This window comes from Microchirus variegatus (assembly GCF_963457635.1).
Source record: "Microchirus variegatus genome assembly, chromosome: 21".
Lineage (NCBI taxonomy): Eukaryota > Metazoa > Chordata > Actinopteri > Pleuronectiformes > Soleidae > Microchirus > Microchirus variegatus.
The window spans coordinates 566,696-586,036 of record NC_139822.1 but is presented as its reverse complement, the minus strand read 5'-3'; the positions used below and the strand labels follow the sequence as shown (position 1 = coordinate 586,036).

The window sequence follows — 19,341 nt, the reverse complement described above, 5'->3', positions numbered from 1 at the left end:
AGTCACAGGGCCAACAAGCAATCCAATTTGTTGCCCTGAAAGTGACTTGTGTGGATATATGCCTGCTTTTGAAGCTCATCCTTCCTGACAGGAAGTTAGAATCCCTTCTGCCCAGTATTTCTCTGATGGTTGTGTCGTAGAACCAAATTGGTCAAGTATAGCGGATCGCTTAATGACGTTTTTTGTTTCTCCCCTGGAAGTAAACTAATGTGGTGACTGGCAAGCTCATTGTCAGATTGTGTCAATCACAACTTTGACTTTGAAGCAATGTTTGTCAGGGAAGCGCTTACTCAGTATTTATGCGAGCGCATTACCCTGTAAACTGTCACAAATGCATTTTTACAATTGGACATGTAGCTGAGATAAGGCAGTGGGAAACCCCATGGGACTTTGAACCAGTGACCTTCCCATTCTTTGCCCATTTCCCTAACCATTACACCATGGTGCTGCAGGCTCCTAATGGAGCGTCACAGTGAGTCTATACTTTGTGATTAGGTACACAGCACAGTGAGGGTGTCCCCAGGCCCATCAATCACAGATGGCCCTGTAGACGCAATGAGGGAAATGGGTTTGGCCAAAGCTGATGGAGTGAGGAGAGTGTTGGACGTGTGGATGGATGGGTGGTGGTGATTTGGAGGGAAAAAGCCTTTCAGTGTCATAGTGTCATGCAGGGGCTTCCCTTTAAATACATGGAAGATCTCCAGCATGAGCTTTTAATTAAGTTTTCAGTTTCACCTTGACTGCATGTATAAAATAAAGTCATCTGTGGAGTTTTTTTTATGGGGTAAAAAGGTGATTATATATAAATACTTGATGACAAGAGATCCAGTGACACAGTGGCTTGTAAGTGCGAGCTACAGAATGTAACTGGCCCGTTGTTGCCTGTCAAACTTGTAAGCGTTTCATCAAGCTGCAGTGTTATTGCAACATCTCAACCAGTCAATCATTTATACTTTGAATTATTCCTTCCAAACAATTGTCTTCCTTCACCAAATCCATTATACTTGCAATAGTTTGAGCTGACATTTGAATCCCATGGATCAGAAGTTAAAATGCAACAAGGGCCAAAACACTGTGAGTCAAAGGGTGAATTCCAATTTCTTGCTTAACCCTCAATCTTAACCCTCAATCTCAAAAATGCGCACTCCCGCTAGTGCAAGTGCTGTCCCGATTCTCAGAAAAATTGAGTCGAGAGGCGAGTTAAAGGGCTGTATCGCCCTCAATATTGAGATTTTCCAAGACCACCCTTGGGAGCAATGGCTAACCAGAATGCATTGCATGTTTTCACATGAGAAAGATTGGCGTCGAAAGCAGCGAAGCGAGTGCGATACAAATTAAGTATTTTCTTTGTTAATAGAGATATAAAAATTATGAAAACCATTGTATTATCTTAGTTTAGGCCCATATTATGGATTACTGATGTTATTGTTGTGTAATATTTATTTTTATTTATTTTAAGAGCCGGCCGGTGCGCACACACGATCGTTCGCTATCGTTAACCCTTCAATAAGCCGTGGTGTGTGGTAACTGCCAGCTGAATATGTCCGTAGTTGTGGTATTTGTATGAGTATCATCTTATTACTAACTGACAACCTAATAACTTGACTGAAATAAAAAATAAATATAATAAATAAATAATCTTGACGTAAATGTGTTCTTCTTATTATTTTTTGGAGTTGACAGACTGGGCGCAGCTTTCGCGTTATTCTGCCCCCCACAGTCTGAAGACGTATCTGCATTTAAGGGGTGTCCCATTTCTAAGTGACAAAATAACCCTCAACACTTGGTTTTGAGGCCAGTTAAGATTAAGGGTTGAGTTTGAGGGTTAAGATTGAGGGTCAAGATAGGAATTGGAATTGGCCCAAAGTTACCCATGGAAATTTACATTTAGCAACACAAGGTTTGATTGTGTTGGTTGATTGATTTTTCAAAAGTTTGATTATGATGGTTGAACATATTAAGCCTCATAGTTATCATTCAGGAATAAGATGAGGTATGCATCATGTCTATAACATTGGATTAGAATATCCCTTTCAATACACATACACTTGTTGAGTTTACAGTTGTAAAACCCAATCAACCCAATCATGAACAGTGGCGTGGCTGGGGGTGGCACTGGCTACCCCTGGAATATGATTGGCCACCCTTATCTTTTTATTTGGAAACAGCTGGGAAGTCCCATTTGTTGTTGTTTGTGTTTATTTGGCTACTTCATATTGACAAATAGAAATTCAAACTACTTTATGATCCATGAAATAGTATCCGTAGACTGTGGTTTAATCCCTGGTCAAACCGTTTTATTCCTGTTAACTTTTTTTAATCACATTTAACTTCAGTAATCGTCTGTAATTGGTCTCTAAAATGCTGAATGTATTGCTCACCTGTCACCAACCACCCTTGCTTTGTGCACATTTCATTGTCTCAATGTTCAGTGATTTAGACATGATGCAGTCATTATCAATCAGTGTATGTTCATGTGTCATGTGTCTTGAGTGTTTGCAAAAATAAACTAGAAAAGCACTCAGAGAGCGCAGACCTCTGCCAGGGCAGCTCAGTGCCTACAAAATACAGACAGAGAGTGTTTTAACCAGTGATAGCGTCTACGGATCACGCCCAAAATTGAATCACTTGTTCCTGGTCCCATTGCAGACATTTCCTGAAAAATCCTTCTGTGACTTTTCGAGTTATGTTGCTTACTAACACACAGACAGACAAACAAACTCCGGCAAAAACATAACCTCCTTGGCGGAGGTAATAAATAAATGACAGGAGAGGGTGAGATGTATCAGCTGCATTGTAGCCCCAAGACAACTCTATTTATTGATTGCTCTCCGAGAGTGAAGAGTAACTGATAAAAAAAAGTGTTTGACAGACAAATTACAGACCAAGGATAACCCTAACCCTGGAGTTAAAAAAAAAACATTATTATTGCGTTTGCGTTTCATTCAATCATTAAGGTTAGCGAAAGTCTTTTGGAGTTGAAGAAAAAACACGACGCACTTACCTGCCAGTTTAACATGGTGTTAATTGGTATGAGGATCTGTAGATCTTCTGATGGCTCCGGATACTTTTAGATCTATTTAAGACTTGTTGGAGGTCATGCATTGTTAGCCCAATGACAAAGAAAAAAGAGAAGAAAAAAAAAACTCTGCCAAGTCAGGCCTCTATCTGGCAGTTCTAAGCTGCAACACGTGGTCCATCCAATCTCCTGCTTTAGCAATTTTCCCATGCAGCATCTCCTCTACACTGAGTTTTTAATGCAGGCACTTTTCCAACATAATCTATACAGGCAGTTTCATCTTAAGATACTGAGCAAGTGTTAAATGACCAAGGGCACCAAGTACAGCGTTCCCAGCATACACATGCCAAGTGGAACAGATGTCTAAATCAACCCTGACCTGGCATGGAAGAAGACATTTGTTGATGTTAGGGACTCGAAGCAATTCACTCATATCACAGTAACCTTAAATTTAATTTTATTCTGTTAAAGTGATGTCTATAATGCTTTATTCATCAAAACAAAATGTACCAGTGTTGTTGTTTCTAAATGGTAAGGGCGATCCACCCCTTCAAAAAAACTATAATGAACGCACTGCGAGTGAGGGATTAGCATTTGTGATGTAATGTAGTAATGCATGCTACACTGAATTAAGACTAAGATTATGGAGGAGGTTGCGTGCATACATACATATACCATAAGTCACCGTAATTAATTCCAGACAACAAAGTACCCGTTTTGTATTTTCATTTAACACAAAGCGAGGTTAAGCTTAAAGCAACCATGAGCTTCCAAAATAGCAATATGATCATAAAATAAAAGCTTATGTGTTGTATTAACTACTTGTATGATCTTTTCAGTGGATCAGAACAAAAATACACTACCGCTACTTTTCTTAAGTCCCCTGGCGTGGTCTTCTGCTGCTGTAGCCCGTCTGTTTCAAGATTTAATATATTATGTATTCAAAGATATTTCTGTATACTTTGCTTTTAACAAATCGTTATTTGAGTAAGCCTGGATATTTTCCTCTGACCTCTGAGATATACATTAGATATTTATGATACTTCTTTAAAGGGGGCATATTATGCAAAATCAAAATTTCAATCATTTAAATCCTTACATTAGGGACTCTGGAGGCCCTTTCTATCGGCAAAGTGTGAAAAAAGATTACTCACTCATGTTTTTGTGGTCCTCCTCAGTCTAAGTACAGGATATGTAACACGCGATATTGACTTCCGCACTCATTGGGACGTCACAATGCGCTAAATTCCTGGAATTGTTGTCTCACGGAGCTCCGCTTTGTCCAGATAACACGCGAGAGTGCTGGCGAGAGCAACGGTATCCGAAAACCGGAAGTCCGCAAAAAGTTTTATCCTTGGCTCCACAGTGCAGCACAGAGTTCTACACAAACTTCCAGCCTCAGAGGATTTATCTGTCCAGTGGATACATGTTATATATGACAGTGATGTGCCTGCTAGAGCATGACTGGCTGATGTCAAAAGTTTTTTTTAACTTTTTTTTAAGGTGGACCTAAAGAGATACTACTAAATCGAGCGTTCTGAACAGGGCTGTTTTGGCAGGGTGATTGAACTGCTGTGGTGCTTCATCCTTATGGTATTTTGACCAAAGCATGTCACAGACATGTTCATTAGGACACCAGGGAACTAGTTTAACTTGGAGAAATAGAGTATAATGACCCCTTTAAATCTGGTGCTTCAACAATACTCTCATTGGTTGTTTGTAGGATAAACAACTAAACAAAATAAGTTAAGGATTAACTTTGTTTTATTTCTCATTATAAACATTAGGAAAACTCACTAACTTTTGAAAATAATTCAGTATATTTATGTACTTGAAGGAGGTCTATGCTCAGACTCAATCAATAAATAAAAGTAGTTACGTACTTAACTGTTTTCTGACTAACCGTTTTAATGTTGAAACCCTAACTGAGGAATAGACTTAACTCCTGGTTGCATAATTTAAGTGACTCACAGTGGGTTCCTGCTAGCATAACATTCCTGAGGTGGCGGGGACACAGGAGACCTATTATGAGCTAGGCTGTCCAGCGTCGTGATGCTTGCTATTGCTTGTTACCACCTTTAAAAGCAAGACTCTTATAACACTTGAGGCGATGATTATTATTCACATCAATTCTGGTGAAATATAACCAGACTTTGGAACATTTAGCTCTTTGCATTGGGATTTGTTTTTCTAGTATTTGCAGTAACAATAGCTGAACAGATGTCCATCAAGAAGGTGTCCTGTGTGTGTTAGGTCCTCAAGTGATTGTATTTTGTCCATTTCGTTCAAAAGTGTACCTAAAGTGTATACCTAATCAAAATGTTTTTAAAGTATTTAAAATGTGACTCCCTATAATATTTTACACATCAGAATTTACACCCTCTGCGCACAGTCAGCCATAAAAACACTTATGCTGCTTATTCATACACTTATCAAATCAGCCAATGATGTTGCAGCATTACAATTCATATAATTATGCACATATAGGTCAGAAGCTTCAGTTAATTTTGTGTTGTGTTGTGTTCACTCCATTTGCATATGCATTAAAGGTGTTATTTAAATCCACAGTGTGCAATTAGGATCTCTCAATCAAAACAGTAACATAAGACCTAGATTGATGATGTTGGAAAGCAGCAGATGGAATTGTTGTCTTGTTTGTCTCGTGCTTTATAACCAGCGTCAGAGGAGGATCGTTCAGCAAACGGCATTGAGTACTTGTGATCCATTAGTTGCAAATACACACAATAAAAGGCAAAAGCAAAAGACAACACACTGGCTAACTTGTAAAACTGAATATTTCCTTTCATAGTAGATTTGACCCTGGAAGTTAAAGCAGTGAGTAAAGCAAATGATTTCATTTAAAGGTAAGCAAAAATACTACCTTGAATAGAAATAAATAGAAATTAGACTTGCTGTTTTTAGAGTAATATTATTAAGAAAATATTTAAATGTGAATTTAAATTAAATTAATGTAAATGGCAGAAAATTTGAATGTGAATATTGTTTAAACAGTTTAGCTCCTGGGATTTTCACACACAACAGTGATTTTGTTAGACTGAAATCTGAAAAACCAGTGAGCAGCACTTATGTGGATAGAAACACCGTGCTAAAGAGATTCAAAGATAAAGGAAAATGGTTAGACTGGAAACAACTGACAAATCGAGGCTACAGTAACTCATTTTTTAAAAATTGTAATTAACTTCCTGAAATATCAAAACATTTTGCGGCTGTAACAGCAGGACATGCAGTTTCTTCTTCTGACAGACGAGAACATAAAGCTGAAATTGTATTGGATACAGACTCGCCATCAATATAGACGGCATTTGATGAATCTAGATTTCTGCTTAGGCTGCAGATGGTAGGCTCAGCATTTAATATCAACAGCTTGAATCTGTTCTTATATCCACAGTCCAAGATACTGATGCTGCTGCTGCTGGTGGTGTAATGATGGAGGGAATGTTTTCCTCACACTCTTCTGGCCCCTCATTATCACTCAATCCTGTGTTTGATTGCACATTTTATTACAACTAAAAATTGTTGTTGACCTTGTTGTCATTTATGGCCACAGTTTACCATATTCACTATAATTTTGTCATGATAGTGCTCCGGGTCACACGCATTGATCTTCAGTAGCCTCCCCACTCCTCAGTCACCAGAAGTTAATCCAGTTGTAAAAAAAAAATGGCGTAACGGGAGCCTGACAGCCTGCCACTGACAATTCTGTAAAAATTGTATGTCCTATCAACATGGAGCAAAACCTATGGGGATTTTCTTTTCCCATAATCGGGGATTGGGGATCAAAAAGTTACCCAATATAACCATGTCATTCCCATAAAAGTACTGGGTTGGTATTGGATGCAGCAACAGAAGAAGTAAGAGAGGATTAAATCCAGAGTAAGGCAGCTGTGCAACATTACAATAACTAACTGCTGTGAAAAATAAAGTTCTGAATGTCTGTATGTTGTTAGTATCGAGCCTGTGAAGCATCAGGACACTTGCTGGAGTAATAGATAAGAAGGGGATATCTGTCATTCTTGTAATTCTATTCTAAGGAATAGACTGTTACAGTTTGTTTTTAAATCATTGAATTACACAAAGATTCCCTCAATCGCTTTTATTTTAAAGCCAATATCGTGCCAGTGAGTTGTGGTGATGTCTTGCTTTTCTATGTAATGCCAGTACCTACTTCACTGTAATCCAACATCAAGGATAAGCTTCCACTGAGGAATCAAAGCTCTATGTTTTAATGCTGATGCTTTTAAAACAAAGGATACAGTCTCACCACAGCCTCTCTGCCTGTGGGCCAGATGCTTTGATGTCAAAACCATTCCACGTTATCAGTAACGATGTTTGCTTAGACAAAGTATGTCTTGGTCTTCACACGAGACGCCTCGATGGTGAGAAAAGCCACCATGTGATGCTTTTTAAGATACAGCCGTGAGTAAGATAATGCACAGTGTGAATTTAAGTCTTTTGGAAAGTGCAAGCAAATAACCACACAAACAATGGATGAAAGAAAAACTATTGTAAAGAATGATTCCCTCTAGTTTCAATGTTTTAGGAATATAATATGATGGTAAACAATTCTCAGTCTACAATATGCCGTTTAATTTTGAATATTTTGTGTTGATTCCATTTCTCTATAACTTTATGGTGACCCCCAGGAATTATCTTGTTGACCCACTTTGGGTCCAGAACCCACGTTTTAGGAACAGGAGCTAAACGACACTATGTAAGCCTACCTCACACCTGCAACCTGACTGTACAGTGTAAAGTGTGATGTCTTTGCTAACTTAGGAAAACTCACACAGGACATAAGGACATCTACATAATGTGACTAAGGTCAGAATACTCCACACTTATTTCTTATTCAGTGTATGACATTAAGTTAAAAAGCAGGGCAGATGAACATTAACCTGCCGATGCGGAATTAAGTCTTTTTACCATGTCTGACATATAACTGAGCATTATTATTGACCTGACTTGTATTTACAATTTATAGTGCATTTGAGATTTGCCTTTGTGAATGTGAACTAAACCAGCTGCAAAATTAAACACTGTATCACATTCCCATCGGGTGCAAAGTGGCGAAGCAGACTATTATTACTATGATGCACCATGCATTTGCTGCTGGCAAGTCACATTTAAACATGAAAAAATGTTGAATTGCTAATAATGAATTCACTACGATAAAAAATGTCTTCTGGTTGTTAAAAATACACAGTTTGACTGTAGAATCATGTTAAACGCGCTTTTATTCTCTGCTTCTGCTCATCTCTCGTGTGTGCCTCTCTCTCGCTCTGCAGCAGTGAATATGACAGATAGCAACAGTGATTGGGCAGAGCTCTGACCAATCGAGCGTGGCTGTGTGCAGTTAATTGAATTTATGAGCAAATACTTCTTGTCCTGTCAACTGTCCAGCGGGAAACTCGGCTACATTCATCTTTAGCATCCCAGCGACTGTAAATCTCCTTGTATATCTCCAGATTCATCTTTCGCTGTGGTGCCAGGGATATGACACATCCCTCGCTTGGTTCCCCTACAGTTTTCCTCTAATAACAGAGTCCTCATTACAGAAAACAATAATGACTAAGTAGAATGTGATGTGTCTTTTTTCTTTTCCGTTTTTCCCTTTTTGTGTTTGCTTTTGTCACACACATAGCACAAGCAAATCGTGTTGTTTTTTTTGGTGATGTCTGAGCACACAAAGAGATTTGGGAACATCTGTGGCCCATGTTAATAGCAGTGCCCTCTCGTGAGTTTCCCAAAGACAAGTCTGTCTGTATTCAAATATATACAAGCCATCTCCACCAAACAGTAGCAAGATTAGCGTAGATTTCATTCAAACGGTGCGGGCAAACTGCTTTGCATGATATTATGCCCGAGTGGGACACCTCCATCTGTGGAATCTGATAACTTAACATGTATGATGCAGCTGTGCAAATATCACCGAAGTGACACATTGATTTATACTAAACCAAACACACATTCCATTGTTCCTCTTAATACAACAAGACCACACAGTTTGGTATGACCTTTGTTGCACCTCTGAACCTCTTTCCTTGACTTTAATGTTAATATTAATTACCTCACCAGTTCATGCCCTCCATAATAATTTTGTAACGGATTCCATAATTTATTAGATATATTACAGTGTTTCTGGGGAATAAAAATAAGAAAAACATCTACTTGTTTTCGTGAATATTTTGGCTGTTTTTCATTTTCTCTTCTGCTCATTTCATTTTATTTATGGGTTTCTTTTCCCTGTTGATCTTGTTAAGTGTCCCCTGATTTGCACCCTGTGAACAGATGGCATAAATGAAAGTTAAAATTAGGGGCAATTTGGTAGGTAATCTCAAAAGTGAGAGAAAGAAAGTAAGAAATGCATCTTTAAAACCAGCACAACTGGCGTGAGTGAGTATTTAACCTAAAAATATGCAAGTATTTTGCATATAAATTGATGAGAAGAAAGGATCACACGATCCACATTCAACTTTTATTTAACACTAACATTGTGCATGTGGTTCATGTGAATGTGACTGAGATGTATTCTGATTCCAGGTCCTAAAGTTTACAGGCAATTATGTCTTGTTAGACATAACTTCAGCATGCAGCAGAAACATGTAACAAGTGTCATGTATAATTAACCTTGGGGCTTGTATTTCTCCATTTACTGAATGTCACTTGCTGCAACGCTAGCGTATAAAGCATATATTAGCAGCACTTTGGAGTTGTAAGTGACTATTGTTGATAGTTTACCAGTTTGTCACTGACAACTTATCGGAGGTTAATGCTGGTAACCTGTACATCATGCTGTAAATTATGTCTGGCTCTGTTTTTTTTCAATCTTTTCTGACATTTAGCCAAAATCAACAAGGGGAGGAAGAGTATTAAACCAGAGCATGTCTGAGTCATCGCCTTTTCCTATTTCTCCAGCTTTGTAATAGAAGATCAATGTCAGTGCAGACCTTCAAATCTGGATTTAAAAACCCAATGGACCTTGAGAAAGACATCATTATATAGTGAAACCTATTTGTCATAAAACCTTACAAAGCTGGTAGGCAGTGTAGTGATGGGAAAATAAATCAGAATGTCATCACAATATAGCATTACCTTGGTTAAGAGACTATTTTCAGTGTATGAAAGCATTTATTTGAACACAGCATCTTTGTTAGTCTCTAATAGCATGGCTTAGTTGTTGTGTGGAGGGTGTCCTTCACAGTTTTGTGTGGTGATTTCTTTGTTCTTCTCTTACACCTGTGAACATTTGCTTCTTACAAAAAACTACTATTACAATATTTTGTTTTACTTTTATGCACCGTGTGAATTAAAAGTGTCTTCATAGTTGAATGACAATAAGCAGTTTTGTCATTGCAAACGTTTTTATTGTTGTAATGTTGAAAGCTGTTACACGAGGGCCTTGATCACACTGTCAGAGAAAACAACTGCCCATCCAAATGTTCTGCAAAAAGTCTTTTTTTGGTGTTTGAAAACCATGTCACACACATGCACACCAAACCATGGAGATGTCCGATTCAGACCTGGTATTAATTTCCATCCTGAACAGGTCTGAATGCTTCCAGTCAATCCTGAATGTATCCTCAGATCTGGTCGCCAAAAAAGCGTATGAGGTGGCCACATGCATGAGCACAATCTGGCCTCCAGCATGGATTAGAGAGCACTTGCTTAATTGACCTCCTCTGATCAGCTGCAGTGTCACTGGAAATGTTTCCCTAATGAACGATCATGCGTTTATCTGCAGCCACTGCCAGAGTATTAACACGATCGACATATGATTGTTTTTCTAATGGTTAAAATGTTATTTCATTGATTCACATAGTTTATCCTGACTTTTCTTTCTCACGTGTGTTCATCTGATTTCATCTGGTCAAAGGAAACACATTAAGGTGACATTTTAATGCCAGGGTTGAACAGTCCTACTAAGTGCTCTCCACATGGGACCTGATCACTGAAGATGGAACAAGTAGGTGTTTACCAGCTGCTGTATCCTCCTCGGTCACTTGTCCAGCTCCTCATACATCATTCCCCTTTTGAGATAAACCAACCCTCTGAGCATACAAAACTCACATACTCCCAAAGGCAATCCATCCCACACTGACCCACTCCTTTTCTCTATCTGACAATGTGATTTAAGAACTGTGTAGGCCATGAGGGCAGCAGCCATGTCTGGCAGCTGTTACCTGCTCCGGTAAGCTTAAAGTTCACTGACAAAACTACTTAGATACATTTTAGCTCACTGTCATCAAACAAAGATAAATCGATGCATTTACATACCTTGCCCAAAGGTTCCAGTGCGCTCTAACTTTTTCTTTCTTGACAAATTGTTCTGCTTGGGGTGTCAATATTATACCAAGAGGAAGCCACTGAGCACAGTCAATGCATAATGCATGTGCTGAGCATGACGTCATGCACGTAGCAAGACCACTTATTTGGTCATAAAACCCTCAATAACAACCCACTGCTAACCTTATTTGAATTAAATGGTATTATGAGTTGTTTTTGTGTGGGTGTGTGCGCTCCTGTGTAAAGACTGACTCATGTGAGACTGAAGTTTCATGCATATGAGCATGTGTCCTGTTCTTTATTTACTTTGTAAAGAGTCCTGAAAGAATGATCATAATGTGCCACCCTGAAGAGAGCACTGAAAAATGGGGCATTCATTATCAAAGTCAGCTGGTTTACTTAGTGATATTTCTGCAGCCATTAAGGTCCTGCTACAATAGTACACTTTGGGAAGTCCTTGACTAATGTGTTTCCTTTCAATAAAATATGCCACTCACCACGTTTTCATCTGTATAGTCGACTGTGCCAGTTGACTGGGCCTAAAGGTTTCTCAACCACGGGGGAAAAAATGAAATGAAATCTGCTACAAATCAGACATAGCTATGGAAATTCTGCTCTGTACTGCGTCATAAATAGACAGTGATCTCTATGCAAATACCACACAAGATTGGCACTAACTACTGCAGTGGAACTGAAATCTTCCATGTTCCTCATTAATGTTAGCTTTATATGTTGCATATTTCCCTGAGCCGGAAATAAATGTGACTTTTGCTTTACTTACAACTGACAAATGTCATTACCTAACACATTTAATTACATCTATTAAACCCACGTGGATTTCTCTGTGAAAATGATTATTTACTGGCTGATTTTAAATTGTATTTGCATCAAGCCCACTAAAGCATGCAGTAGTATAAAGAAATGGTGTTGTTAAGTGCCTTAATTTAACAATAATAGGAGCTCAAATGAGGTGAGACGGGGTACTTCCATCCACTTGTTTAGGGGTCGCCTGGTCCTGGTGTTTGTTTGGAGCCTTAAAGCAATATCAACACAAAGACAGGGAATGGTGTTGTTAATTGCAGGTGTTTATGTTATTAATGTTTACAGTATTACTGCAGTGCCTGTAGGAAGTATGTATTCCTATAGTGGGAGCTGAAGAAGATTTTTCAGTTATGGCCAAATGAGGCTGTGTGTGAATGTACAAAGAGGTGTACTCTTGTGTAGTGTTAATATACAAAGTGTATATGGATGTACATTGAGATATACAGAGACACATAAATAGTTATTTAAAGAAAAAGAAAATGATGTGTGCATTGAGAAGATGCAGTTATGAGTTATGAGCTTGTACATGATGTCTGTACAACAAACACATTTTTTTTTTTTTAACACAGTGTTTGCAGATGCATTGTTTTAAAAGTAGCCTAGGGGGCGACTGTGCTTACGCAACTTGCTTTATAGACAGATATTCAGGTTTGTTGTTTGTTTTGTCTTGCCACACTGTTGTGAGTTTGTCACCGAGTTTAAGGTTGAGAGAAGTGTGTCGCACAGAGAATCCTCCTGACTGAAATGCCGTAGATTTGCAAATGTTTTGGTACTTTTTGTTGGTGTTGCTGTTATTGCGCTGCCTTTGTTTGCCATTTGGGAATAGAAACAATGTACAACATTATGTCTATGCTGCATCCTTCATCTGAAAACGGGCTCTGTCAAACAATTCTATCGGACCTCACCATCTGACTGAGTGAGCGTTTGTACGTGTACACTGCTTTTTGGAGCGGTAGAGTTCACTCCTGACACTTTTTGTGGATGCTTCTTTGTGCTTTCATTCATACGCCAACCTGTTTGCCTGATTTCACTTTACCATGTTGCAGCACTGGAATGTTGCTGGAAATGGAGATCTAAACAATGCCATACTGAGAAACACATAAAGAGTTGACTTTACCATTTGACAATTATTTAAATGTATATATGGTTGATATTTAAAAACTATATGTACCACAGTTTTAGAATTAGTGTACTACATATCCAGTCAGCTCAGCTAACATGCCTCTCCCATCATTTATGAGACTGCCGACTACAAGTACATCTGAATGTGACCAAATCTGCATAAAGCAGATGAAGGGCAAACTCAACAGTAAGCAGGGGAAGTGAGGGGAAAACCAAGATTTCCATCAGCAGACAGTTTCAACCTCTTTTCTCTTTGACTGAGATCAGCCTCTAATGATGAGGGTGGAGGTTACAACCTGGAGATATCACCTCTCTGATTTGCATACGTATGCAAATGACCCAGGTGCAAGTTGAGTTGATGAGATCAGCCATATAACATTGTTCCGCGTGTGTGTGTGTGTGTGTGTGTGTGTGTGTGTGTGTGTGTGTGTGTGTGTGTGTGTGTGTGTGTGTGTGTGTGTGTGTGTGTGTGTGTGTGTGCGTGTGCGTGTGCGTGTTCCTTCTACAGGATCTAGGTCATTGTTTTTGCTGCTTGTGTTTCTTGTCTGATGGATATGTACTGCATTCAAGCCCAGATGCTTATGCAGCGTGGGCGAAGTTATTTATGATGCTACAGGCAGTCTGTGAATACCATACAAGGTTTATAGTCAGAGGTTATATTAGTTTTTGTCACTGACTGATGTACTTTCATATTCTGTCTGTATATTTCCGACTGTAGGTAAGTCGTTTTGTTCCCCGAACTGCTGATTTGTGTTCTCCGTCTCTAAACCAATTATCTAATTGGTAAACTTGGACCATCATCAGAAGTTCTTCTCCCTCAAAAGTGTTTTTTGTTGTTGTTTTGACGTTTTCAAATCTAGTTTGGTTTTATGTGCTCTTATTTCTGTGTAAAGGAATACATAGTATTAAGTCTTTTTTTTCATATCTCCCTCCTCCCACTTCTTTCATTCATCCTCTCAGCAGCCTCCTCACCCGGCCCAAACATCACACTGGAGGGTCAGTACCACTGTCAGCAGGGACCAGGGATCCCCGTTGACAAACTCTGTGACTTCAACACAGACTGTCCACTCGGCGATGATGAAGGCGAACTATGTCGTGAGTACACGTATGCTAATTAACAGGAGGAAAGCTGAGTGTGTCAGCTGTTCATTCTGCTTTTACTTGTAGATCAGAACAGTGCAGTTGTGAAAAGTTGGTCAAATTGATGTTTCATCTTCAATGGAGCATAATATCCTCCCCAATAGAGCAACAATTGAGTGAGTGTATGTGCTTTCCTAACATAGGCTGGGGGAAATGCAGAGAAAGGGCAGCCAGCATGCCGGGCTAACATTTCTCACTCTTGACATATTCCATGGTTGCAGTTTCTAACTCTTTGCACATTTATTTGCTGCTGTTCTTGAAGCCGAGGGGATGTTTGCTTACATCCTATCATAAGTGAAGTCCCTATAGGCCTCGCTCTCTGTGTGTATAGTGATTCATCTGATTTTAGTCCTATACCTGCATGCTACCATTCTACATTGTTACTTTCATCTTTAACGCTGCTGTTGTTTGATCCCTCAGTTTTTCAACCATGTCAAACTGCAGAAGTGATTTGCTTTTGCCCACACTGCAGGTCAGCCTCCTGTGGCTGGCTATTAAAATGATGGCTGCTCTCCTGTCCTCATAGATTTGTTAACTGTGAGAGCAGAGAGAAAGCGAGAGGATGAAAATCTTGCGGTTGTTACTGCAAGACACTCGGTGCCCGTTGATGAGATAATCCAAGAGTACAATCACTGTGGGAATGCAATAAGTGTATGCGTGGTACATGTTACCTTTTTAGATCATTTCTGGTATAAATGTTGACCTTTTTGACCTCTAGTCTCATGAGGACCAAATTCCTGTCACAATAGTTTATGCATTTACAAGTAGACCTGACTATCCTTTTGGTATCCATCTGCCACTTTGAAATCTGAGTTAGAGTGGCAGAGCAGATTTATGTTTGTAAGCAGCTGTACAGATCAGAGAGATGATCAGATGGTTCTGCACTCTTGAAAGGAGTTTTATGGAGTAATTAACAAAGCAACACAAGAAAGATGTTACACACTAACTGTATCAAACTCTGTTTGAGGCACAGAAACTTCCCTCATCTATCACATCTCTTTTACTGCATAAATGTAGCTAATTAGACGTGTGAGGTCAAAAAGAAAACTTTCTGTGTATACAGGAGTAGTGCAGGGGTGGTTTTCTTATATGCAGTGTGGAAATGTCACAGGAAAAATCACAACTGTGCTTAATGAGCAGAGTGTGCACTTATTTCACAGTGGTATAAATATAACTGACATTTGTTTGTATTTAAAAAGTATGCACTATGCAGTTGTAAATATAGCTGCACAAACTTTTTTTGCTTGTAGGAGTCGAACTGGACATCATAAAGACAATCGATAAATCACAAAGTACGCTTGTGTGCATTAGTAGCCTCATTTGGCAGCCATTGAAAGTACAATCTGTGATATGCATTGTCAAGTGTAACATTCATACAGATATTTAATTCTGTTTTTAGCACCGTCACGAGTCTAGCGTTGATGGATTTACAATAGCAACAAACAGCTTGGAAATTGCGGTCTATTACTTGAAAGCCTTATGGATTGATGTTGTAGTGAACGGTGGACCTGTGGGTCTACCCTCTATTCCACTGTCTATCCACATAATGTTAAAAGTGCACAGTAGCATGAAGGCCAGATGTCATTTGCTTTGCGTCAAGCACCTCTTATTTCCTCTCCACCAACTCCATATATATATATATATATATATACATATATAACCTTTATCTTTTCTTTTTTTTAAAGAGAATGAATGACCATCCATTCATTAGACCACCCTGACATTTTGCCATTTTTCTTTCCATCTCATGCTCTGCGTGTGCACTTCATGCTTTGTATTTATTCCATTTATATCTGCATCACTCATCACAATCACCCCCTGCTACCCAAATCACACAGTGTTCCTTTCTGATAGCACATTCTCTGTGATCTTTCCACAAGTTATCTCCATCTGATTTTATCTATTTAAATCCTTTATGAGCTGTTCCACGGCTCATTAACAGGAAAAAGCAGGACGACCAAACTTCGCTTGTGTCAATCACAAAGATTCCTGACGTATAAAGAAAATAGAGTCCCTGTGAATCTATCTCACCATCTTTCCACTGCATCATTATGCATCAACACATCCTTCACAGCTTCCTCTGGTTAATCTTGGTCAGTCTTAGATAGCTGAAATCAGTGACTCCCCGCTGCTTTCCAGCACTTTCGTTTCCCTGCTACTACACACAGATGTGGTTTCACATCAAAGCATCAGCCAAGTAGAAATGAAAAGCTGTACTTTTTTCTCTTGGAATATTATCTAACATCTGACAAATTTCACTTATGAATACATACTGAGGTTAATTTGTTACTGGTTTTTGCTCACACATTATACTTCTCTAAACTGAGACCGCATGAAGCAGCAGTTGGGAAATTATTTGGAAATGGTGTAAAGTCAACACCATCCAGGACATGCTGTCTGCCCCTCCAAGATCTCCTGTTGGAGGTTGGAGAGCTCCTGAAACCCTGTCTGCCCCTCCTGATTTCTGTTGTGGCATCCGAGTGCTTTTTTTTCTGTGCACCGCGTAGGCTGAAGACATGGATGCACAGCACCATGACACAGGAATGGCTCACTTGCTTGGCAGTAATGACCGCTCACAGTGACATACTGGAAAGGCTCAATCTTCACACCCTTATAAACACCTTTATCAGTAAACCAACCAAGAAAAGAAATGTTGCAACAGCCAGCAAATGCCTGTTTTTTTTCTTCTTCTGTTTGGCATCAAACGCAATGTTTTTGTTCCAGACTATTTTTGTCATGCAAGGCGACTGCAAATGTTTGAATTTAATATTGAAAAGAAAGAGTTTGAATAACTATATCTCTTGTTCTGATCCTTTGAATCTCACTTTCAAGATTTGTCAACAGCCATTGTACATATTTAATATTAAAAGATTGCTTTAAGCTTTAATGTGGGCTTACAGACCTTACACTGGTAAAGAAATGTATTTTTGACACATCATAATTTGCCAATGTCCGTATGTATCTCATTACATGAACCTTACAGTCTTGTGTTTATTAGCAGTAACATTTTGTAAAGCTGTCATGTTGACTAACACTCCAATCAGTATTCATTAAGATTAAGTAAAGTTCATTTTGCTTTGCATCAACTAGAAATGATTCTGTTTTGCCAAACTTATTCCCACCTCATGAAATATGACTGCTATCAGCTGAATCCATTTGGCTGACACAACTAGACTAATAGCAAACAGGGAAGAATAATGAGAAGAAAAAGGCCCAGAGAGTGATACATCTACGCAGAGCTAATGTGTACAGATATGTATGAAGTGGCATCATCACTGAATTCTCTATTCATTTCCTGAGCGGTTATCTCATTCTGTGACAATGAATCTCTGTGCATGCAGAGCATCAAAGGGACACTGACTAGATGACGTAACAACACGAGTGACTCATAATAAAAACACAAAATTCACATATTAGTCCATAAAATCCAAAGATGCATTTATTTGTTTGAGGAAATAAACATTTTTGGGAAACAGTTGTTTGTCTTGCATAAAATGCACATAGTAATTATTTTCCAGATAATGTACTCAGCGTTATTTTTCAGGCCTTTTACATGTCTTTTGTAAAACAATTTAAAAGAAATCTCAAACTTGTGTCATTGAGGATGGAAGTATTTTTCTTGCCTTTGTACCTGTTGAACAGTTGTGCTCTGGCCATTTTTGTTCCATTATCAGAATGATGCCATTTTCAAAAAGCACACTGCTATCACTGTACTGTAAGATTCTTGTAGGTGATGGTTACTCATAAACAGTAGCTCAAGATAAAAGGAACATAAAGCAAACTTAAGGTGAAAACACTGATTCTTTTCACATCTTCTACCTCTGCTGGAACAGCCTTATCTCAGTGTAGCTCAGTTTTACAATATAACCAGTACACTGAGTCCTGTGAGCCTGCATGTCTCTCCCCCTCTTTACCCTCACCATCACTCAGCTCATTGATGCCCACCCCATGAGGCAGTCAGTGGCAGTTTGACAGTCAGTGTTCACTCCGCTCTCTTCTCTCTCAGCCCCACCACTATCATGTCTGTCCATTCATTATTTTGTCCCCCCCCTTTCTTCATCATCCTCTCCTGTCCTCCCTTAATATATTATCTCTCCTGTCTCTCTCCAGGTCTCTTTCTCAACGGCAGCTACTGCTCTTTTGAAGAAGGCGAGTGCAGTTGGCAGTCAATAACGGGTCGTGGTCTTTCCTGGAGAAGAGTCCAGTCTCCAGCCAAGGCTTCCAGACAGAGCTGCCCATCATCAGGTCTCAATTTAAAAGTTTAATTGACATTTTCTACCAGTAATCAGAACGTTTGCTTTGTGAATGTAGAAAGAAATTGTACAGTACTAGTATATATGGAGCACCATAGCTTTATATGTCACTGGCGGTTACTGGACTTTGAAACAGGGGAAGCTCATTTCAGGCCCAGTTATTTATACAGCAGTTCTGCCCTCCGCTCCTCCTCCAATCATCATGCATCAGCCTAGCATCCGTGCCCTCCCACTGCTCCATTGACTCCCAGAGACGCTGAGCTTCCTGGAAGTGACGATTTTGCTGCATTTATCAGTCACCGCAGTGAAAGAAAAACCCTTTTCTGTACGGTCTCATAGCTGAGCTTCCACTGGTTTTCATGTGCGGAATGTGCGAGAAGAAAATGGCATGGCACAGACAATATGTGATAAACAGCTGATTCTGAACAAACTATAATGTTGATCATGTTCCAGTGCATGTTTAGTAGGGAAATGTAAATGCAGCAGAACATATTTGACTTGCTGTCTTTGAGCAGTCTCCTCTGATATGTGATGATTTTCATTACTATTACTGCAAAGGTTTCTCAGCTCATACTTTGTGATATTTCTCTTGAAAATCTTCGTTTAGAAGTCTTTTTTGTGTGTGCACCACAGACGAAACCTCACTCTCTTTGCACTTTTGTACAATTTTTCTTCTGTGTG

The 19,341-nt window shown here is 39.1% G+C and overlaps 1 protein-coding gene across 1 annotated transcript in view; it reads left to right on the top strand.

Moving 5' to 3' along the window:
• Nucleotides 1-19,341, top strand: part of alk (ALK receptor tyrosine kinase) — a gene marked incomplete at both ends in the record, with an annotated part of 379,437 nt that overhangs the window by 293,323 nt on the left and 66,773 nt on the right. The window contains 2 exons of the mRNA XM_083907769.1: nt 14,231-14,362; nt 18,518-18,652. Of these exons, the coding sequence (XP_083763895.1) occupies nt 14,231-14,362; nt 18,518-18,652 (267 nt within the window). The remainder of the gene's footprint in view (nt 1-14,230; nt 14,363-18,517; nt 18,653-19,341) is intronic.